General features: G+C 46.4%; 1 protein-coding gene across 3 annotated transcripts in view; it reads right to left on the bottom strand.

Annotated features, from left to right (window-relative positions):
* Positions 1 to 592: 592 nt before the first annotated feature.
* SLCO4A1 (solute carrier organic anion transporter family member 4A1) overlaps positions 593 to 23,332 on the bottom strand; it is a 70,190-nt gene continuing 47,450 nt past the window's right edge. For 2 of the 3 annotated variants that reach the window (XM_083507411.1, XM_083507412.1), the window contains exons 6-12: positions 14,994 to 15,148; positions 13,427 to 13,622; positions 12,228 to 12,393; positions 10,242 to 10,411; positions 8,322 to 8,386; positions 7,180 to 7,328; positions 5,726 to 5,957 (exon numbers count right to left, since the gene is read on the bottom strand). In XM_083507411.1, the coding sequence (XP_083363537.1) occupies positions 5,808 to 5,957; positions 7,180 to 7,328; positions 8,322 to 8,386; positions 10,242 to 10,411; positions 12,228 to 12,393; positions 13,427 to 13,622; positions 14,994 to 15,148 (1,051 nt within the window). In that variant the 3' untranslated portion in view covers positions 5,726 to 5,807. Of the gene's footprint in view, positions 3,554 to 3,668; positions 5,958 to 7,179; positions 7,329 to 8,321; positions 8,387 to 10,241; positions 10,412 to 12,227; positions 12,394 to 13,426; positions 13,623 to 14,993; positions 15,149 to 23,332 lie in introns of those variants that run through there. The other variant, XR_014527159.1, reaches the window with a different exon arrangement.

Consider the following 23,332-nt stretch of genomic DNA (forward strand, 5'->3'; position numbering starts at 1 on the left):
AATGACTCTTGGAGATTGCACATGTGGATTAGTGTGGAAATTCAATGGACAGTGGGCCATGGTTTTGGATGGAGGCAGGGGGCTGTTTAATAGTTTTCTAATCCATTCTGCTTTATGTTTCCACAATTCTATTCCCAGTAAGAATGAACTCCCAGTTACCCAAATAGGACAATTTGATGAAAGTGTTGTCTTTGCTACCACCTAGTGGCCATATGGAATCAGTGCAGAAAGGTTATTCTTTCAAAAAGAAAGTAGGTAGAAACCCATTTTCTCTGCGGCTGATTTAGCATGCCCATTTAGGAATGGATCAAAAACCCTCCTCATCTGAATTTCTCTCCAGATTCTGGAGTTCTTAACACTTGGTCTTGCTTCTGAAGTGGAACGGATGCATCAAGTGTCATCAATTGGTTCTGTGCATGTTTTTAGAATCTCATAAATATGTACATCATTTTGTGTGGCTATCGGTTAATCCTGCCCCAGCCAATGCCCAGATAGGGACATATCAGTGCAATTCAGTTCGGGATCTGGACCTCAGCCTTATTTGGTGCATAGCCCTCATATTAGCAGAAAGGCACATTAAAATGCTGGTGGATTTTTGTGAGACCTTTTTTTTAATGGCAAACTAATGCAAAAATGTGGCAAGCAAAACTTAAGAGTAGAAACTGAAAATGGCAGTTTTCATCCACACCTATTCCCAGCTGGCACCCCTGTGTTTGTGACAGGCATTTAGCATGAATACCTAGTGAATGGGAGGCGGGGAACAAACCATGACCATTCCGATTTTGTTTTTTACATGTATCTAAAATCAGTTTTTTTACAGAGTACAGCAAGCCAGACATTGCATAGATCCATTTTTTCTTAAAAAGAGAAAAACATGTTTCCCAGTGGAAACATCAGCATAGGTGACAATGCACAATCACAACCAGTAAGTCAAACCTTCGTTACAGTACATTGAAAGAAAGGTGTCCATCTTAAAACAGTAGGACAAAAGCAGGTTGTGGCTACGTAATATGGTAGTTCTTCTCTTCGAGCCCTGGGAAAAGGGATTGGGATCAGACTCAGAAGTGCCAAGTCTGAAAAGACTTTGGTGGAAAGCGGGTGAAAAACAGCAACTCTCAAGTTTAAGCATTTGAGTTTTGAGACGGCGGCATTGTGTGGTATTCTCTGACAGGGCCGGGCAGATAATCTTTCCCCTTCTCTCACCCTTCTTCCATTGCAAAGTAAGTAACATGAAGCTATCAGGGCTGTATGTACAATATAAACAAAGGGCTTAACACTTGGGGAGGGAAGACAAGAGCGATCAGGGAGGAAAAAGTCATGGGAGGAGAATTTCATTCATCGCATATCGGGAGGCAGAAACGTTGCAAGTCAGATTATAAGCCTGCTATAGGGAAGATATTTTTGGATCCAAAATTGTCCAGAGAGAAGTCTGTATAAATTCTAAACATATGAGCCCTGCAGTTTCAGGCTAGGGTCTCATCCTGTCCATCGTCCTGTTCTCACAGTGGCCAGCCAGATGCTTACAGGAGACCTGTCCTCAACACAACATCGCTCTCACCTCCTGTGGTTTCTGACTCCTATTCAGAGGCATAGCGCCTCTGACAGTGGAGAGAGCATCAGTATCAGTAAATATGGACTACCTATTCTTCCATGAATTTGTCTACTCCTCTTTTAAAGCCATCCAGGTGGTGATCATCCCTGCCTCCCACAAGAAAGCCACTTCCGAGCTGGAGAGGAGGTGGGGTTGTGGGCTTCACGCCCTCCCCACGTGTGCGCGGGCTGGCTCACAGCCCCTGCGAGACTGGGGGAATCCGTGGCCGCGTCATCTCCCTTGCCAGCCAATCGGCTGGCCCGGGAGGCATGGCCTGCGCTATTTAGTGCCGGTGCGGCCGAGGCTTTTCCTCTTTCTTCACTCCAGCTGCTCCGGTTTCCCACCCTTCCCACCCTTTAGGTTTGGCTCTCTGACATTGCTATGGACTTCGGTTGGTCGCCGTCAAGGGGCCCGGTAGGAATTTTTTCCACTTGGCAAATTGGCTCCAGCCATTTGGTTTTTCGCCTACCTCATAGCAAATCATCACAACTTCCTCGGCATTGGCGGTTAGGGTTTGGTAAGGGTATTGTTATGTAGATGGGGGGGGAGGTAGCGCCATCACCTTCCCCCCATATCGAAGGATAGTCCATTAAAGGATTCAGGGGGACATGGCCCTGTCCGAAGCCTATGGAGGTGTGGGTCTAAGGCACCCCCCCAAGCGGTGACCCTGGGGGTGCTCCTAGTTGATGTACATCAGCAGGAGTCCCCCTACTGGCGGTTAACCCTTCCCGGTCTTCAAGCAATCAGGCTGAAGCCGGATAGTCGATAGGACCAATGCCTAAGCCAATACTGCTCAATTCCTGTAACCAATAAAGTTGTGGCCAATTTTCGCCCATTAACCTAAAATGCTGGTGTCCTGTGTCTTTATTTCCGAGGGGGAGGCGGGAACTTGCCACGCAATGAATTCCGTACCTTCTCTGTGTGTTGTGCGAAGAAGGATTTTCTGCTGTTTTAAAAACCCAGAAAAATATGGTTTTGTACATCATCAGGAGATCTGAGCTGGGGGATTTTAGTCGATTGATACAATCAACAGAGTTGTGTGATATTGTCTACTCTGGCTGGCAGCTGTTCTCCAGGGTCTCAAGCTGGAGGGCTTTTCCCATCACCTGACACCTGATTCTTTGACCTGGAAGTGGTGTCCAGGATAGACTCCAGGTCTTCCCTCACATCCTACCAGCAACCGCTGACCACCCCCCCCCCAGATGAAATCCCAAAGAATCTTTGTTTGCTTCCCACATATGCAAAAGTAGCAGGTCAAAGGGAAAGGGCTCAGTCTAGCCTTCTCCTCGCCATGCCATATTATTATTATTTCCTTAATTGAGGAGTATTTCAATATACCACCACCACCCCAGCAGTCAGAAGAAATGCAAGTCTCGACAAGTTGTACTCCAAGATTTGGCAGATTGTGTAAATTAATTGATCCCAATTAAAGCAAACTCAAGCAATCACCAACAAGAGAATACCCCACTCTTTTGGCAGTTTGGGGGCAAGCTAGAAGAATGGAGCATGCCTTCATTTTCTCCCCCCATTTTGAATCCCCATTGAAACTGTGCTTGACACAATTTCCCCTCATTTTGAAATTGACCGTGGCCTTTGGCACCGTGAAATACAAGTCTCGTCATGCTCCCTTACTAAATATTGTGAGGAAGGGAGAAAGAAGAAGTTCCTTTACACTCATCAGAAAATGGAACTCCTCACCATGAACTGATCTCTCTCATACACTCATGAGATCTCATGGGTGCTTACTTCACAGAAGTCAGCTCCTAGTTGTAAGGGGCTCTCTGAAAAATGTCTTTTGACTGGCCCTGTCCTCTGTCAGTGGGGCTTTTTCTTGTGAGGAATCCTATTCGGAATAAGGGAATTTCCCTTAAAAAAAAGGGAAATGTTGACAGCTATGCAGTGGGGTCTCTTGGTGGGCTTACTTAGCAGTGACAGTGGTCAACAGTAGTCCTTTGACCAGCACTAAGTAGTATCTTGGAGATACCATTTTAATGTTTCATGATGTCTCGAGGCATTATGGGAAATTAAAATGGTGCCTCCAAGACCCAGTGGTCAACAGTAGTCCTTTGACCAGCACTAAGTAGTATCTTGGAGATACCATTTTAATGTTTCATGATGTTTCGAGGCATTATGGGAAATTAAAATGGTGCCTCCAAGACCCAGTGGCCTGGTGTTGATGGAAAGTTGGGGGTGGGGTTAAAGGGGAGGGGGAAGGGCCGCAGGAATTTAAAGGGGTCTCAGTAGCTGCATTACAATGCAGTACTCTCAACTAAATCATATAAGACAGGGATGTCCAACTTCCAAGAGATTGCGATCTAGTTCCACTATAAAAAACTGGCAGTGATCTACCCAAAGCTGTTGAGCTTCTTTTTGGGGGGAGGGGTCAGGATCACACAATCGACCAGGATTGACCAGGGATGCTCCACGATTGACCGGTAGATTGCGATCGGCCTGTTGGACATCACTGATATAAGACAACCACCCAACCTCTGCTTAAAAACCTCCAAGGAAGGAGATTTTACTACCGAATCTGTTCCACTGTTGAGCAGCTCTTACTGTCATAAAGCTCTTCCTGATCTTTAGTTGAAATCCCCTTGCTTGCAACTTGAAGCCATTGGTCCCACCCTCCAGAGCAAGGAAGAACAAGCTTGCTCCCTCATCCCTCCTCCTTGAGATATTTGAAGATGGCTATCACATCTCCTCTCAGTGTCCTCTCCTCTTTTTCCAGGATAAACATACCCAGTTCCCTCAACTGTTCTTCATAAGGCTTGCTTTCCAGACAGCTTGAATCCCAGAGGAGGGAAAAGGCATAAATGAATATGAGGAAAGAATTTGTCTCGGTGCTTCATCTCACACCAGCAACAGCTGTATCCAGGCCTGAAAAAGAATTGGTTCTGGAGCCACACACTCACATCGGGAAGTGAACTCACAGGGGTACAGAAACAGTAAAATAGTTTCTGGTGGGAATGGGGTGCCAACTCCAACCACTGTGTACACATTTAAAGCACATGGTTTCCTCCAAGAATCCTGGGAACTGTAGTTTGCCACTCTCAGAACTATAACTCCCAGCACCCTTAAAAAAACAACAACTGTTGCTCCCAGGATGCTTTGGGGAAAGTCATGTGCTTTAAATGTATGGTGCATTTTTGGCATCAGTAGACAGCCTTCCTTTTAAGACAGAGCAAGTCCAGAGAGCTTCCTTTCCATGGGGAACTTCCTGGGGAGGGTTACAGTGCCTGGGAAACCACTTGGAGCACCAAGAGCAAAATACACATGACAGACAAAACAGCTGCAAGAGAGAAGCCTAAAAAGGCTGATCCACCACAAATGCATGTTCCTCGCTTAATGACTCAAGGCTAAATATACGAATGGCTTCCGTTAGAAATGATGTTTCGAGGTGTGGCGATATGGAAGTTCTGCCTGTCAAATACAACCGATACTGTGAGTCACCGCAATGTTGCACCCCGAGTGATGAGCAGAAAACCCCCCAAAAAGGAAGAGGACCAAGAACGTTACCACAGAACTTCCTGTCTGAGGAGCAGCGACAAACCAGCCAAATTACATTTACACCAGAGAAGAGCTTGCACCAGCGTCCACACACGGCCCATGGGGTGAACTCTGCTTGCCTCTTTAAGTGCTTTATACAGGAATGGTCTGAAGCTATGTTTAGCCCTTCTAGACATAAATTAACACTGTGAGGTTGGTTGACGCCACAAAACATTGTGGCATGCTGAGGTTACGCTTAAAGTTGGTCTCTAAACGCAAGGCTGGGACACTTTGTAAAGTGAATGTTGCCCACTCGAGCCAGGCAGAACACATTCCAGTGCCTCACAGGTGCTGTCATCTTGGTTTAGAAAAATAAATAAATTTCAAAATGGCGGCGCTCCATTCCAAAATGGCAGCAGCCACGTGTGAGAGACATCTGAAACTGACTGTGGCCTTTCCAAAAATCCTTGCACCTCCATCTTCCACACTGGGAAAAAGGGTCCCAAACCCTGGTGATAGGCTTCAAGGTGGCAAGGCCAGTGTACAGGTTTTGCAGTGTGCTTTTGCTGTTCAGAAAATACTAAATTATATACCGTTAAATTATTCTTCCCCGGAGGAGGGGGAAATGAAGAAAAATAATACCAATCATTTAACAGGAAAAGACGAGTACATATTCTTTAGACACAGTATCTTGGAAATGGTGTGAAAGTCACTTGTCGTATCCTCCGTGCTATACGTCGTCTTGAGATTGATGTGGGTATTTGTTCTCTTGGACGTCGCAGTTGCCATTTTCAGAGGCATCAGAGCTTCCCGGAACAGATTCAGGGGGAGGTGGTTTGTAGAGCGCACAAGCAAGCAGGAAGAAGAAGGATCCAATCACCTGAAAAAGACACCAAGGCTTTCAACTTATGTACTCTTTCCATAAGTCCTGATCTTCTCAGCGGAGAGCAAAAATAAAGACCACTGTTGTCCCTTTTGATGGGCCACCCAAGGTGTTCCCCAGCCTTGTGCCCTCCTGTTTTGGAGAAGAATTCCCATCACCCTTGATCCTAGGAGTATCAGAAGTTGCCAAGCACTGAGTTAGACCACTGGTCCATCTTTCTCATCATTATCTACAAATATTGGTGTTGGCTCTCCAAGGTTTCAAGCAGGGGACATTGCCAGTCCTACCTGGAGATACCAGAGATGGGACCTTCTCCATGCAAAGCAGGAGCTTTATCCCTGAGCTATGGCCCTTCCCTATAGTTCTGGACATGCTGGGTGGTGCTGGTGCCAAGTTGGGGTCCATAAACACCTAGCGCTCCTGGCTCCCTCCTTCCCAGTGCTAGAACATTGAAGTTTGTGCCAGTCTTCATAATGATCACCACTTCTAGAGGAAGGAAACCTCTGAGTACACAGACTAGAAGCAAAACCAGGGGAACACCTATGGCAGTGGTGGCGCACCTATGGCACACGTGCCAGAGGGGGCACTTAGAGCTCACTTAAATCTGTTGCTTGCTCAGCCTCCAACCCGTCTGCACCCTCTTCCTCCTCTGGCCTGTCTCCTGAACCCCACCACCATTCTCCTGGCTTCCCACTTGGATGCTTCCCTGGGAGCATTCCCCGGCTGTAGCCCCCCACCAATTCCTCCCTGTCTAGTCAGTTCCTGACACACCTGGGCTGTACCACTTCAGACTGCAAGTGAGTGATATCCCATTCAGTTTTGCATGCGGAGCTAAGCTTCTAAATGAAGAACCATTTGGTCGTATGAACAGCAAGCGAAACCTGAATTAGTACAACCCAGCCACACGTGTGTGAGGACTCAGCCCTAGTTTTGGCACGCAGCAGAGGTTCCCCCTTGAACAGCAGAATCTGACTTATACCGAGTCAGACCACTGGTCCACGTAGCTCAATATTGTTTACACTGACTGCCAGCAGCTCACCAGGTTTTCAGACTGGAGACTCTCCCAGCCCTACCCGGAGATGCCGGGAATGAACTTGCAAAGCCAAGTGACCAGTCCTCATGGTGCCCCATGCTGACAGATGCAGGATGGAACAGAGGGCTGGAAAAGTTCTCTGTTGAGGTTCACTAAATGGTGGAGACGAAAATAATTTAGGACTACCTTGTATATAACACCTGCGACCAGGGTATATCGACTCATAGCAAAGTTCTGGTAGACATAGCACGATCCTTGTTCACCGCACTGGTTCTGCCAAAGGAGACACGACCTGTCAATCATCGACCCAAAAGCAATTGGTCCTGGAATACCACCTATGCAAAGAAAGAAATGAGAGAGACGCCTGCTGTTGGATAAATCTCACACTAGCCGTGCTCCACCCAAACCGATTCTAGCATATCTGGAAACGCTGGTATTGTGGACCTCCGCGGGAAGCCTTCTGTTGTGTTAGTTGGCATTAAATTTGGTCTGAAAATCCTGCTTCAGTGATTAGATGGAAATAATCACTGAAGAAGACTTGGGAAAACAATACCTGCTTAGGTCATTTTATGATATCTTTTAAAAGGCCAGCTGCAAGACCAGTGTTTTATATATACACAAGCACACTCCCTTGAATAACAGCATGAATGTGTGTTTCTTGGGTGAATCAAAGTTCCCAGTCTGTTGGCACAGCACAAGGATCTCTGCTCCACACTTTAATTCCTCAGAATGCAACAGTGCTCCCTAGAAATACAGGGCCGGATCCAATGCTAGCCATACTCGGAGCAGAACCATTGAAATTAATGGACATGACTAATGTGGGTCCAATCTTTTCAATGGTTGTACTCTGAGCAGGACACAATGGACACAGAATGAGCCAGACTCTAGGCCCAGCTAGTCCAATTTATTGAGATCTCTATGCCGTAGTCTTTTCAAAATGGGGAGGTGGCCCAATGCTAAGCACTGGGTCATAGGAACATCACTGCCACAACAAAAGTAAAAAGAGGAGAGTGTCATCAAAGAAATGCTTGGACTAAAGGTGTGCAGGTCTGCAGATGCTGACCATTTCTGTTCAAATACACACCATCCTACCTTCTCAGCTAACTTGTTTTTGTGGTGGTGGTTGTTTTTAAGAAGGAGACAGTTGTATATTAAAGGTCAATATGCCAATTGGTCCGGCATTTGTGGGTTGTTGTTGTTGTTGTTGTTTGCTTCTACAGACATAAAGAATGTCTTCATAGCCTACATGATTTTATCTTGAGCAAGAGTTATGTCAATAAACATCATATGCAAGGAGTAGATTATTAGATCTTAGCTGTATACTGTACCAAGTGTGCGGACTACAATCCATTGGATCCCCAGAGCAAACGATCTCTGCCTGTCTGAGACGCACCTAAGAAGCATAAGATAAGACATTTATAAATGACGGCGAGCAGGAACAACCCTTGAGCAGCGCAGCAGCTCTGTTTCCCATAATACCACCAAATGGTGGGTCTCAATAGTTAAGGGCACAGTGATCTGGTTCATGTTAAATATTAAAACGCCTCTGATATATAATTTTGTAAAAAGATCCTGATGGCTCAAAGTCATGGCAGTTGTTTCTGCCTACCAGGAAAAAAAAGAGACACAGATATTTGGTCTAACATATGTTCCAAAATCCTGGGAGCTATGTGATTCTCATTATACAGAACTCAAGCATGCCCATCTGGCTGCTAAGTGTCTCTGACTTGGTTGCATATAGATATAGCCAATATTAAACCAGACTGTTAAGTCAGGGGTGTGGCCCTCCAATTGTTGTTGAAGCCTGAACCCCAATAGCTGCAGGCAGCATGGTCATGTCAGTTTGCATTTCTTATTACAGAAGAGGGCCGTCTTTACCTGGGGGTGCAAGGGGTGCGGGGCACCTGGGCGCCAAATTATGGGGGACGGCAAATGTATACTACCGGCTCCCTCTCGATTGGCAGCAGTGAAAAGCAATGGAGCAAAAGTCTCTCTCCCCCCCCCCCCCGTCGCTCTGTTATTCCATAGTGTCAAATATTCCTGACGAGTCAGGAAACAAATGCAGTTTTTTCCTGCTATGTCGTTGTTACAGGTGAGTGATTCCCTCAAAAAAAAAAAAAAAAAAAACAACCTTTGGCTTCCCCCCTCTCCCCAAAAAGCTCAAAAAAGTTAATTTGGGGGCAGCTAAACTAAATTTGGGGGCGCTGGGCAGATCTTTGCACCCCGGCGGCACATATGCTAAAGACAGCCCTGTTACAGAAAGTATTGATCTGATGTGTAGAGATCTTAAACGGCCTCGGTCCAGTATACCTGAAGGAGCGTCTCCACCCCCATCATTCTGCCCAGACGCTGAGGTCCAGCGCTGAGGGCCTTCTGGCGGTTCCCTCATTGCGAGAAGCAAAGCTACAGGGAACCAGGCAGAGGGCCTTCTCGGTAGTGGCGCCCACCCTGTGGAATGCCCTTCCAGCAGATGTCAAAGCGATAAACAACTACCTGACATTCAGAAGACATCTTAAGGCAGCCCTGTTCAGGGAAGTTTTTAACGTGTGATATTTTACTGTATTTTTGGGTTCTATGGAAGCCGCCCAGAGTGGCTGGGGAGGCCCAGCCAGATGGGCGGGGTATAAATAATAATAATAATAATAATAATAATAATAATAATAATCATCTTTCCTATTCTACTTAATTCAAGAGGGTTCTGGAAGCTTCTCTGTGTGAAAGATGCAAGCAGAAGGTTCATGATGTTTGGGTTATTCTTTCAGAGAAGCTGAGTACAGCTGGCTTAAACCGGTTCTGTTATCTTTTTTTCAGTCAAGGTCATGCTGGCTATAAAAATAGGCTGGAAGGAGCCTCGGTTTCCCTTACTTTCTCTTCCTATCTGTTTTCTCTCTGGTGTGGTCTTCTGTATGCTTAGTGTTAAGGTTTTAGACTTATTATAAGTTATTGTAAGTTTAAGTTAAGTCTGCTGCAACTGGATTTCTTACGGACAGTGGCAATCCTGAATGTATTGGATTTGTGACCATTATGCTCATTTGCCTTCAGTAGCAGTTGGATGAAATATTAATTGCCTCTGGTCTATTTTTGGGGAATCCTACAACGTGTTTAAGTTTTTGCTCTGCTAACTGTACATTGGAATCTGCTCTGGATCAATATGGAGTAGAATTTCAATGATAGGTCAGTGGTCAGGGATGATGGGAGTTGAGGTTCTCCTGGGACAAGCTCTGAAGAATGAGATCCTTGCTGCTTACCGTAAAGTGGCCGTCAGAGCAGGAATGCTGCTCAGGAATGTGAAGAGGATGACCACAAACATGAAAAGCAGGAGGAGGGTCCTTCTCTCACATGAGGAGGTACACTTTCCTGCAGTCGCCAAGCCAGATGCAGCGGGAGCATCAAGTATACAGCTGCACTCGTGGTAAACCTTGTCAAGCACACAACAAGAGAAGGTCCCATTCAGAAGAAATCCACACGCTCTGCCAAAACATGCTACTTTCCCACATGCTGGGAAGCAAACAAAGATGCTTTTCATTTGCATATTGAGGTGGCACCACAACTTGGTGATAGAACCTGTGTTTTGCACGCAAAAGGTCCTAGGTTCAATCTTGGACACCTCTAGGTGGGACTTGAGAAGACCTCTGTCTGAAACCCCAGAGAGTCACTTCCAAACAGCACTGAGCAGCTTCTGACAACCTGGTGAGCTCCAGATGTTTTGGACTACAACTCTCATCAGACTAGTCCAAAAACATCTGGTGGTTACCAGGATGTCGGAAGCTATTATAGACAATGCTGAGATAGAGCAACCAGTGAGGCACACACCTCATACATACCAGGATGGATTCTACACTTTGAGTTAATACAATTGAATAAAAATTACATGCACACACACACACACATTTGAAGGGGAAATTGTTTTAGAACCCCCTCCCTCCCAGTTAATTTTAGCTCTGTCCACAGCTTGACTAAACTGTGATGAAGCAGGCTTCATGTTATCTACAGGTGTCAGGCGTCAGAGGATCCAACCACCATCGGTAGATTGCCAGAAATGGATAAGACAAGGAAAGTTCTTACCAATGCTTTTTATTCAATATTCACAGAGAGAGGCTTAGAAATGCAGCCTCTTGGAGTAATGGTGTTGCTCCAAGTGAAACCCCACCCCCTCCATCTATCCCACTTCCTCATGAGTCATCACTACAGGTGCTGGAGAGGGCCTTTTGCCTTTGAGTTCTTTGCTCTCCTACTTTCAAGGCCCGCTGTGTTCTGGGAGGGGGGTCTGGAATGCTTTATAAAGACACTGAGTCCATCAGCTGTCTCTCCCCTGGTGCTTCTTCTTCTTCCTCCTTCTCTCCCATTATTTCCCAGCTTCCCCTCATCTGCCTTTGAGCTGTGACTTCCCTCAAACCCCTGTTATAATTCTGAATTATCTCCTTCTTCTCTGGAAGGGTCAGGCTGGGAAGGCTGTTAGAATATTCTGTGCCACCTTAAGAACAGACGTGTGGAATTGTTGAATGTCACATGTCTGTTTACACTCCAGCACAGCTTCCTGGGAACTTCTGTTTTTGTATAGCTTTTGCTTATGCTGCCTTGCTTTGGACACGAAAGGGATCAGACATGTTTTCCTTTTGTCCTGATGTATGGGTGGCGCTGTGGGTTAAACCACAGAGCCTAGGACTTGCTGATCAGAAGGTCGGCGGTTCGAATCCCCACGACGGGGTGAGCTCCCGTTGCTCCGCCCCAGCTCCTGCCAACCTAGCAGTTCGAAAGCACGTCAAAGTGCAAGTAGATAAAAAGGGAAGGTAAACGGCATTTCCGTGTGCTGCTCTGGTTCACCAGAAGTGGCTTAGTCATGCTGGCCACATGACCAGGAAGCTGTACGCCGGCTCCCTCAGCCAATAAAGTGAGATGCACCGCAACCCCAGAGTCGGCCACGACTGGACCTAATGGTCAGGGGTCCCTTTACCTTTACCTATGCTGAATAAACTGCTTGTAAATCTGCTCACACATACTCTCCTGGCACTTCTGTTTGTGTGCTGTCTCTGCTGAGTTATGTGCTCCAGCTTTTGAAGCTGTGAGTCGCAGATGCTGCACCAAGGACTAGAGATTGCCCGGCACACTGGCCAGTGGGCTGGAGCCAGCTGGGGGCCTGCCAACTGCCCCCATTTCCTTGGTTGTATGCCACCATTCCTCCTCTGCCCAGACCCTGACAACAAGACAGAGCAGATCTTTTCTGTAGATCATACCTTTTTCCCACTGTCGTGGCCGGTTGATACCTTCTTGCATCCAGCATGGCAGGGGGAGTAATACATGATTCCATCATTTCCACACACGGGGCTGTACATCTCTCGCAGACAATCACACTCCACATTGCAAGGGGCGGACAGGTTGAGGCGGCCTTCGGGTAAGATGCTGGACAAAGCAGAGAAGTTGCCAACACACACAACATTAACCTCTCGAAGTGTCCACAGATGGGCCACATTCATAAGATACATTTAATGCATTATGACACCACTTTAAGGGACATGGGTGGCGCTGTGGGTTAAACCACAAAGCCTAGGACTTGCCAGTCAGAAGGCTGGCGGTTCGAATCCCCGCGACGAGGTGAGCTCCCATTGTTCAGTCCCTGCTCCTGCCAACCTAGCTGTTCAAAAGTACTTTCAAGCGCAAGTAGATAAATAGGTACCGCTCCGGTGGGAAGGTAAATGGCGTTTCCGTGTGCTGCTCTGGTTCCCCAGAAGCGGCTTAGTCATGCTGGCCACATGACCCGGACGCTGTACGCCGGCTCCCTTGGCCAATAAAACAAGATGAGCACCGCAACCCCCGAGTCGGCCATGACTGGACCAAACGATCAGGGGTCCCTTTACCTTACACCACTTTAGACAGCCATGGCTTCCCCCAAAGGATTATGGGAGCTGCAGTTTGTTAAGGGTGCTGAACGTTGTTAGGAGGCCCCTCACAGAGCTACAATTTTCAGAGGGGTTTAACAATCAATCCTTCTTTCCAGGGGAAGTTTCCCATAGTTTCTCTCTCTACCCTTCCATTTTAACTAGGCTGCAAGTCCGAGGTTACTGGCCTGAGGTTACCCAGGGAGCTTCATGGCTGAGTGGGGGTGTGAACCCTGGTCTCAATTTCATACATTAATAATCCTGAGTTTCCCCCTTTGCTGCATCCTCAGCATCAACAGCATCAGCAGAGTGACATGGCTTATCATAATAAAAAAATTCCTTCCAGTAGCACCTTAAAGACCAACTAAGTTAGTTCTTGGTATGAGCTTTCGTGTGCATGCACACTTCTTCAGATACGAAGTGTGCATGCACACGAAAGCTCATACCAAGAACTAACTTAGTTGGTCTTTAAGGTGCTACTGGAAGGAATTTTTTTATTTTGACTATGGCAGACCAACACAGCTACCTATCTGTAAATGGCTTATCATGTCTCCTACCTTCTGTCATACATCTGTGTCACTCCAGCCATGGGCATGTTGGGGCAGTCGATGAAAAAGATAAAAATGGCCAGCAAGCTGGACATGGTGCAAAACAAACAGAACTTGATAATCCCCGAACAGCGCAGCTTAAATTTGTTCACGATGAATCCTCCGAGGAATGTGCCTCCTCCTCCGGCTGGAACCACGAGGTAGCCTTCCAAAAGGAGAAGAAATCGGCAAGATCACATATGTGGTTAAGGTGCTTCACTTTATCTTTTGCAATCACACCTGTCTGAAAACTCAGAGGAAGCTCTTGGCAGCACAGACTAAGAATCCCTTTGTGATAGGACTTGATGCAATAATTGTGCATTAGTGGTGCATTTGCACTTGGCCACTGCAAAACCATTCTGCTTTATTAGTTGCTCTGCTTCTTCAATATTATCACATTTTTTTGCAAGCTAGAAGGGCACTCTTTGCTACAGCACGTGAAATGAGTGTTTGGCAGATGGGACCCAGATCAGCAGGGAGCAAACAGGACATGAGCCAATTGGGAAATGAAGCAGCGTCTCCAACCTCAGACTTTACTGAAAGCAGGATTGCATAAAACCAACTTGATGCCAGCTGGAACATACATCGTTAGGAATGCAAACGAAAAAGGCTCACCCTGCCCAGTATCTGGATGGGACACCAGCTAGGAACTACCATTTAAGCAGCTCTGAATACAATTACACAGCCATTTACTGTGTGGGGTGCCATTTAGGAGTTGGCTACCTGGTGACTGTAACCACTAGGGGAGCTGGTTGTGCAGCCTGGCACCAGGCTAGAGCCAATACCCTTTGGATTGCCTTTCTGTTATCCCAGACCCAGAGCTGGAGGTGAGAAGCTTCCATGCTTATACTGTACTCCTCGTTTCTGGAGTAATTCTGTTCACCCAGGCAACCCTTCCTGAGCTGGCAGTGTTGTAGGGGCTTCTGGGTGGGGTGACCACTTCCACTTTACAGAAAAGAAAGATAAAATCCATCAACACCCCTATGCCAAAAGGGGGGGACAGAAGAGGATGCAGGTTGGCATACAATTTGCGTAATAGAACCGATCTCTCCCCCCCCCCACAATATTTTATTCAAGTTTGCACCCCTACCAGTTCAGACAACACACTAAGCCAAACCTTGCCTTAGGCCAATGCCATGTTGAGTCGCAAAACCGGGACACACATCTTCCCATCTGTACTCACGTGACCAGGGCAAGATAACAGCACCCAGAAGATGCACTTTCTTCGGGGTGAGTTCTCAGTGCAAAATTGTGCGAGTTCACGGTGACCAAAATGGCTGCCGGGCTATCGCGGGGGGAAACGGGGTATACCAGTTTTTTTCTGGACACTTGTGGGGTATGCAACACAGTGCAGCAGCAAAAAGGACTGGTTGGCAGCAAAGTGGCTACCAGCCTCTGTTCAGGGACACTTCCATTCATGCGGGTCTCACTGTACCAACGTTTGGCTTAGCATGTTGTGTGAACCGGGCCGTACACGCCCAGCCGCTTAAGAAGGTGTAAGCAACCTGCAATGGCCCCCTAACCAATATTTCCTTACCAAACAAGGTTGCTGCTTCCGAGGCACTTAAGCTAAACTGGGATTCCAGAAACTTGGGGCCGAAGGTGGACATCCCAGCAATGAGTGTGGCTTCTGTTGCTCCAGCTAAGCAAAGGAAGATGAAGGTTGGGTTCTTCAGGAGGAGCAGCACTGACCTGCATTGATCCAAGAGCAGAGGGAAACCAGCATGTTGAAACAAGCTCAATCTCAATCATCTGAACTCCCATTCAAGTGCCATGTTAATTGTAAATGCTTTGATTGGTAATTCTATGTGGTTTTCCCCCAATTTCTTGTATACTTTACATATATATATAACATTTTTGTCCCATTTTTCTTTCAAGAAGCCCATAGTCCCCCTCTCATCTTCACAGTATTCTTGTGATGTAGGCTAGGCTGAAAGAGTTTCCATGGCCGAGGAGAGATCAGAAACTTGGTCCTCCTCAGTCATAGTCCAGCACTCCAAAACTTGCACCATGCTGCACCTCTAGGTAAAGGTAAAGGGTCCCTGGACTGTTATGTTCAGTCAAAGGCGACTATGGGGTTGTGGTGCTCATCTTGCTTTCAGGCCGAGGGAGCTGGCGTTTGTCTGCAAACAGCTTTCTGAGTCATGTGGCCAGCATGACTAAACTGCTTCTGGTGCAATGGAACACCGTGACGGAAAACAGAACGCACATAAATGCCGTTTACCTTCCCGTTGGAATGGTACCTATTTATCTACTTGCACTGGTGTGCTTTTGAATTGCTAGGTTAGCAGGAGCTGGGACAGAGCAACCAGAGCTCACCCCACTGCGGGCATTCGAACCACTGGCCTTCTGATCGGCAAGCCCAAGAGGCTCAGTGGTTTAGATCACAGCGCCACCCGCGTCCCTTCTATCCCTGTTAACTTACACCCGCTGGTTCATTTTGGCCCTCTGTGCAACATTTAACATTCTGCTAGGGAATCCCAGAGCCACTGACACAGATATGTGGAAATCCTGGTGCTACACCAGATGGTTCCTTCTTACCCTCCAGCTGTTCAATAAGAAACACTCTGAGGGGATCCTCTGCAAGAAGCTCTGGTGCAAGAAGAACAAAGCAGAGGGGGCAGTGTCTCAGCAGAGAGGTCGACTTGTGTTCCTTGCAATCTGCCAAAAGCCATCCATGCTTCTTGTAACTGCATGCATACAATTTTGGAGATGCACTTGCATTTTGAAGTTTTGGAAAGCTGTATGGCAAGACTTGAAATTCGGCTATTCATTTATCTTATCCATTTATCCTTATGCAAGCGTCACTTGATTATTTTGAACTTTTGCACGGTCAGGGCAGATAAAAAGTTTGTGTTTCTTTTTTAACAACTTGATGTGAGAATGTATGTGGAGAAAATGGAAGCTGAAACTTAAGTGGATTTACTGAGAATTAAATAGATGTTTCTGTTTCCATGGAAATTGTTTTCTGCATGAACTTGTGATTGGCATAAAGGTATATGGTTGTGTTTGCAACTGCCCCCACCCATTCTGACAACTGGAATGTGGCCCCAACAGCTTTTAATCCAGGAAATGTGGCCCTTTATTCCCCTCCAAAAAAGGTTCCCCACCCCCAATTTAAAGAAAACTAGATGGAAAAACACAGAACACTGACATTAATACATGTGGAAATAAGCACCAAATAATTAAATAGTACCCAGGAACTGGACATGTGAATAAGCCCTCTGCAGGACGGGTGTCGAAAGATATTTTAGCATATATGACATGTGGCAATTATTTCTGTATTTTTCTCCAGAAAGTGATTCCAGCTGTGAGTCTTTCTCCTGGGTACAGAAAAGGCCTTGGGGAACTAAGATGGTCCCAATTATCTATCCCTCTCTCGGATATGAAGAGCAACTAAATTCAACAGGATTTCTTCTGCACCAAGTTGAATCTCTATGTTATACAACTTTATGAAGTCCTTTGCCCCCTTTGCAATGAAACTGACAGCACAGTTGCAGTCCAGGGAAGACTTGTAGTTGTTGCTGCATTCTCCCCCACAAGTGACCCTTGGAATGATTCATCACTCTTTCCTGATGCGCTTCTGTGACATATATCCGAAGATATATGTACCCAATCTGATAGCAGAGTCCAAGCAGAAGCTAGGCATTTGGGGTGTGGAATCTAAGCTACTTTATTACAGTGGTACCTCTAGTTACAAACTTGATTCGTTCCGGAGGTCTGTTCTTAACTTGAAACTGTTCTTAATTAGAGGCGTGCTTTCACTAATGGGGCCTCCTGCTGACGCTGCACTGCCGGCACACAATTTCTGTTCTCATCCTGGGGCAAAGCTCTCAACTTGAGGTAACTCTTCCAGGTTAGTGGAGTTTGTAACCTGAAGCATTTGTAACTCGAGGTACCACTGTACAGTGGTACCTCGGGTTACAGATGTTTCAGGTTACAGATGCTTCAGGTTACAGACTCCGCTAACCCAGAAATAGTACCTCCGGTTAAGAACTTTGCTTCAGGATGAGAACAGAAATCGTGCTCTGGCGGCGCGACAACAGTGGGAGGCCCCATTAGCTAAAGCGGTGCTTCAGGTTAAGAACAGTTTCAGGTTAAGAATGGACCTCCAGAACGAATTACGTTCTTAACCCGAGGTACCACTGTATATACAAGTGTTACAGAACAAAGGAGCATGGATCCTCTTTCCTTCTTCTTCTCCAAGAGAGAAAACAGACTAAAAGCAATAGTACAACATAACGGAACAGTGTAACTGAACTTCCGTTCTCATAACTCCAACAGTATGGAATGTCAACACAGACATGTGGTGAAAACAATCACACATCCAGCAATGGAGGAATGAAATCCCAACAGTAGTATTGGCAACCTGATCCATGGGATGAGGTCTCCTGGCTTTTGAGCCATCACTATAACTCATACTGAACCACTGCACTGATGTGATGAGTGTCAACTCCTTGGAATACAGGTATGTCTAGCTCTGCCTTCTGAGAAGTGCTTAGAAAAGGATGGAGGAAGATGTTGCTGACAAGCTGGTCCATGGCTGTAGGTAGAGCCAGGTCTACCAGTCTTTGGGGACACACTTGAAAGCCACAGTAACTGTCATTGGTGCTACACTACACCACAACTCAGAACAATCTGCAAGCTACAGTGGTACCTCAGGTTAAGAACTTAATTCATTTTGGAGGTCCATTCTTAACCTGAAACTTTTCTTAACCTGAGGTACCACTTTAGCTAATGGGGCCTCCTGCTGCCGCCATGCTGCCACCGCACAATTTCTGTTCTCATCGTGAAGCAAAGTTCTTAACCCGAGGTACTATTTCTGGGTTAGCGGAGTCAGTAACCTGAAGTGTCTGTAACCTGAGGTACCAGTGCATTCCTTTGGCTACAATAGGATGCTTGGTTCAAACATAATTTCAGTGAGAAGAGACAGGGGTGGCCACCGTGTGCCCAGGGGCACCACACTGGCCATGCCTAATGTAGAGCAATGCTTTGCATTCCTTCATAGTAGGACCAACACGTAGGGTTGCCATATTCCCAAAATCTGGACAAAGCTGTTGAGCTGTTTCCCCACTCCCTTTTTGGCCTTTTTTTTTTTGGAATTTTTAAATGATATAATCATCATCATCATCATCCTCTTGCCAGTGTGAGTGTAGTGGTTAAGAGCGGTGGCCTCGTAATCTGGTGAACCGGGTTCGATTCCCCGCTCCTCCACATGCAGCTGCTGGGAGACCTTGGGCTAGTCACACTTCTCTGAAGTCTCTCAGCCCCACTCACCTCACAGAGTGTTTGTTGTGGGGGAGGAAGGGAAAGGAGAATGTTAGCTGCTTTGAGACTCTTTAGGGTAGTGATAAAGCAGGAAATCAAATCCTAACTCCTCCTCCTCCTCCTCTTCTTCTTCTTCTTCTTCTTCTTCTTCTTCTTCTTCATACATCATCTGGGTTTCCCCAGACATTTTGCTGATTTGCCAAAAATTCACCCGGACAAGATTTTCTGGCCAAATTTCTGGACGTGTCTGGGGAAAACTGGGCATATGGCAGCCCTACCAACCCATGGTCTGCAAAAATGGCATTGTTTCGAAACATGAAACAATTATTTGATTACAAACTTTAACTGTCTTGGGACACAACCCATACAATCCAGAACTTTAAAGTCATTCTAATTTTCATGGGAACACTTTGTAGAACTAGTTATGGTGAATGGGCTTTCACCAACCTGGGAGCCTCTAGATATTTTGGACTACAGCCCCCCATCAGCCCCAGCAGGCTAGGTCATAACTATTGCTTTCTTCCTATATAAATACACATGTAAGGCTGTCACCACGCAGCTCCCATTGGAGAATTTGTAGCATCTCATCAGAATTCTGCATTTGCATGAAGCCAGGGGTAGTTAGGGCTGGAGAACAACAAAGCAGAGGTGGAAGCCACTAGTTAATTTATAAAAATGCAACACTGACTCCCTTCTGTTTCATCTTCATCATCTTCAGTAAACACCAGATGCAGGAAAATGAAAGGAAAGATAGTGTCAAGTTTTCGGTTATTGACTGAGAAACAGCTGACCTTCTCTGATCCTTTTTGATGATGTTCTGTAACAACAACTGTTGAACTATCCTCTCTCCCCGGGTGTTTTCTCAGATAGGCATGTGGTTCAGGAACACAACAGTTAGTGAGAATTACATGTCTCTTAACCAGCAAAATCCACAGAAAGCTAATCTTGTTCTTAAATGTTACTTTGAGAACAAGACTTGCTTGTACCAGATTTCATTCAATTTGTTGTGCTTTGCGGGGGGCAGTGCTTTGCAATGTTTCCATTCTACATGAATTTAGGAAAAAGAAATTAGCAACACCAGAAATATGTCAATCAGAGGAGTGCATAAGAAAATAAGAAGAGCCTGGTGGATCAGGCCCAGCTAGTCCAGCAAACTGCTCTCACGGTGGTCAAACAGTTATCTGTTGGAAACCAGGGAGCAGAAACTATTTCTGCAGGCTTTGGTATAAAGGTAAAGGTAAAGGGACCCCTGACCATTAGGTCCAGTCGTGACTGACTCTGGGGTTGCGGAGCTCATCTTGCTTTATTGGCTGAGGGAGCCGGCGTACAGCTTCTGGGTCATGTGGCCAGCATGAGTAAGCCGCGTCTGGCAAACCAGAGCAGCACACGGAAACGCCGTTTACCTGTCTCAGTAGTGCAATGGGGCCTTCCACACCCTCCCCTTCCTCCATGCACCCCCATGGCTCCCCCAAATCAACTCTGGAAAAACCCCAGAACATAGCACAGGGAGGGTGGCGGGAGGGGAGATCATCCCATCAGCCAAGCAGAAACGTTTGTGCTAGCAGCACAATACCTTAGTGCTATGTTGAATTCCACCCTGAGTTTGCTGTTTTCCTTTTCCTTCCCTGCCCCCTTTCCTTTTGTGCTGTGTCGTTTTTATTCTGAGGGAAGGCTCCCTGAAGCTAGAAGGCCTGTAAATCATGGGTGGATAAGCACTTGAAGATAAGCACCTGGAGTGAAAAGTAAAGCAAACTCTTGAGTTCTCGGCTTCTATTTTGCATCTCTGTTGTTTGGGTCATATGCCGACCAGCATTTAAATGCTATTTCTGAATTTAATTTCCTTATAGAAGAACTGAGCCATAATCTTGGAAAGTGGCACCAAGTCAAGAATTTCACTCAATAACTAGGCTGAAATTTCTTCAGGATACTCTTTCTGCATAATACATACAAATTGCCTGGCAACCAACCCAGGTGGGCCACACGCCAGAGGAGACTTATGGGTGCTTAGGCCCTCCGGCATCCTTTATTATCCTCTATTATTATTTATTTCAGCAGGCCTACCAAGGCATAGACTGCTGTTGCCTATATTTTTACTTATCTGCGTTTGAATGAGAATTATTTGGTGCACATTTTAATATAGTTACTGCGAGTTTTAGCTGTGTTTTACCTTTGATTTTATTACACAAAACCAGTGTTGGCTGGTTCCTATTGAGGCTGGTGAGGCAAAAGCCAGTATTCCTGGCAGAAAATGTGCTGCATTTAGACTTGATGCACATCCATAACTATTTGTAAACACCCAGGTACGTGTGTGTCTGGGTATTGGGTATGGGTGATGGGTAAAGGTAAAGGGACCCCTGACCATTAGGTCCAGTCGTGGCTGGCTCTGGGGTTGCGGCACTCATCTCGCTTTACTGGCCGAGGGAGCTGGTGTACAGCTTCCTGGTCATGTGGCCAGCATGACTAAGCCACTTCTGGCGAACCAGAGCAGTGCACGGAAACACCGTTTACCTTCCCGCTGGAGCGGTACCTATTGATCTACTTGCACTTCGTGCTTTCAAACTGCTAGGTTGACAGGAGCAGGGACCGAGCAACGGGAGCTCACCCTGTTGCGGGGATTCGAACCGCCAACCTTCTGATTGGCAAGCCAGTATTTCTGGCAGAAAATGTGCACCATTTGGACAAGATGCACATCCATACCTATTTGTAAACACCCAGGTACGTGTGTGTCTGGATAGGGGTGACGGGTAAAGGTAAAGGGACCCCTGACCATTAGGTCTAGTCACGGACGACTCTGGGTTGCGGCGCTCATCTTGCTTTATTGGCCGAGGGAGCCAGCGTATAGCTTCCAGGTCATGTGGCCAGCATGACTAAGCCGCTTCTGGCGAACCAGAGCAGCACACGGAAATGCCGTTTACCTTCCCGCCGGAGTGGTACCTATTTATCTACTTGCACTTTGACAAGCTTTTGAACTGCTAGGTTGGCAGGAGCAGGGAATGAGCAACAGGAGCTCACCCCATCGTGGGGATTCGAACTGCCAACCTTCTGATCGGGAAGTCCTAGGCTCTGTGGTTTAACCCACAGCGCCACCCGCATCCCACTAAAAGGCAGGGAGGCTAGGAAGAGGAGGAACCAAGTCAATGACAGGCAGTGGCAGAGCCAATGATAGGTGGAGCCAGAGCCAATGACAGGCAGAGCTAACTACGGTAATTCTGGTTCCATTTTTGCCCAAGGTGGGGGTCGAACCCATAACTCTGAGATGGAGAGTCTCCTGCTCTACCGACTGAGCTTTGATTAAGCAGTTTAGGCATCGTTCAAAATAAATGAATAATAAAACACACAAGGTGCATAAGGACATTTAGCAGTGCATTGGAAATGTGGGTGTAAAGAACGCCATGTAGTAATTATTCTACCCTGATCACATGGGGATGGGGGAGAAATCTAGTCAACTAGGGTGGTCATGAACCCTACTTCACAGAGGACAGTCCTCTGAATGACTCAGGACCCAAACATCTAAAAGACCATCTCCTGCCTACAGACCCTCTTGGATGCTGAGATCTGTAGAAGAGACCATCTTGTTACTTTATAAGCTTGACTGCACTGTCTGGCATCACAGCTGTTCCATGCAAGGGGGGAGTCTCAATTGGGCCAGGATCTGTGCCCTTACACTAGTATGGACGTCGAATCACTTCACGTGTTGGCCAAAAGCAAAGAGAGGGAGCCTGCTGCCCTCTTGCGTATTCTCCCAATGTCTGCTGCTGTAGAGGGGTCATCTGAGCTCCCCTGTGATGTCCAAGCACATACTACTACAGTGGTACCTCAGGTTAAGAACTTAATTCATTCCGGAGGTCCGTTCTTAACCTGAAACTGTTCTTAACCTGAGGTACCACTTTAGCTAATGGGGCCTCCCGCTGCTGCCGCGCCACCGGAGCATGATTTCTGTTCTCATCCTGAAGCAAAGTTCTTAACCTGAGGTACTATTTCTGGGTTAGTGGAGTCCGTAACCTGAAGCGTATGTAACCTGAAGCGTCTGTAACCCGAGGTACCACTGTATTCAGTGCCTCTCTTTAGCTCTGATGTCACTTAGCTTGGCCTGACTGGGGCTGATGGAAATTGTAGTTCAAAGCATCTGGAAAGGTTAGCAAAGGCTGCTCTAGTCAAAGCGATGCACTTTCAGGTCGACCAGTTCTCTAAATCATTCCCAGTGAAATCAGGAGGACTTGGTTTTATAGGTTGTGCCTACAAAATGCTATACTGCAATAATTATCAATCACCATGTAAATAAATGAATTTTGCTTAAGGCAGCCTTTCCTAACTTGGTGTTCTCTAGACTAGGTGATATGGAAGATATCTCCCATCATGAGGATGGGAGTTGTACTTCAAAATATATGGAAGATCCCAGGTTGGCAAAGGACATGTTAGCCAATAGCAATGGATTGTACTCAATGGGCAGTAATGGCTAGTGTAAGGCAGTGGTGAATATGTCAATTTCGATTTCCCTCAGTTTTTCATTTTTCCACTCACAAGTTCAGTTTTCAACATTTCTACACTAGTTTGAATATATATATATATATATATATATATATATATATATATATACATACATACACC

The sequence above is a fragment of the Podarcis liolepis genome, assembly GCF_965112155.1.
Source record: "Podarcis liolepis genome assembly, chromosome: 6".
Lineage (NCBI taxonomy): Eukaryota > Metazoa > Chordata > Lepidosauria > Squamata > Lacertidae > Podarcis > Podarcis liolepis.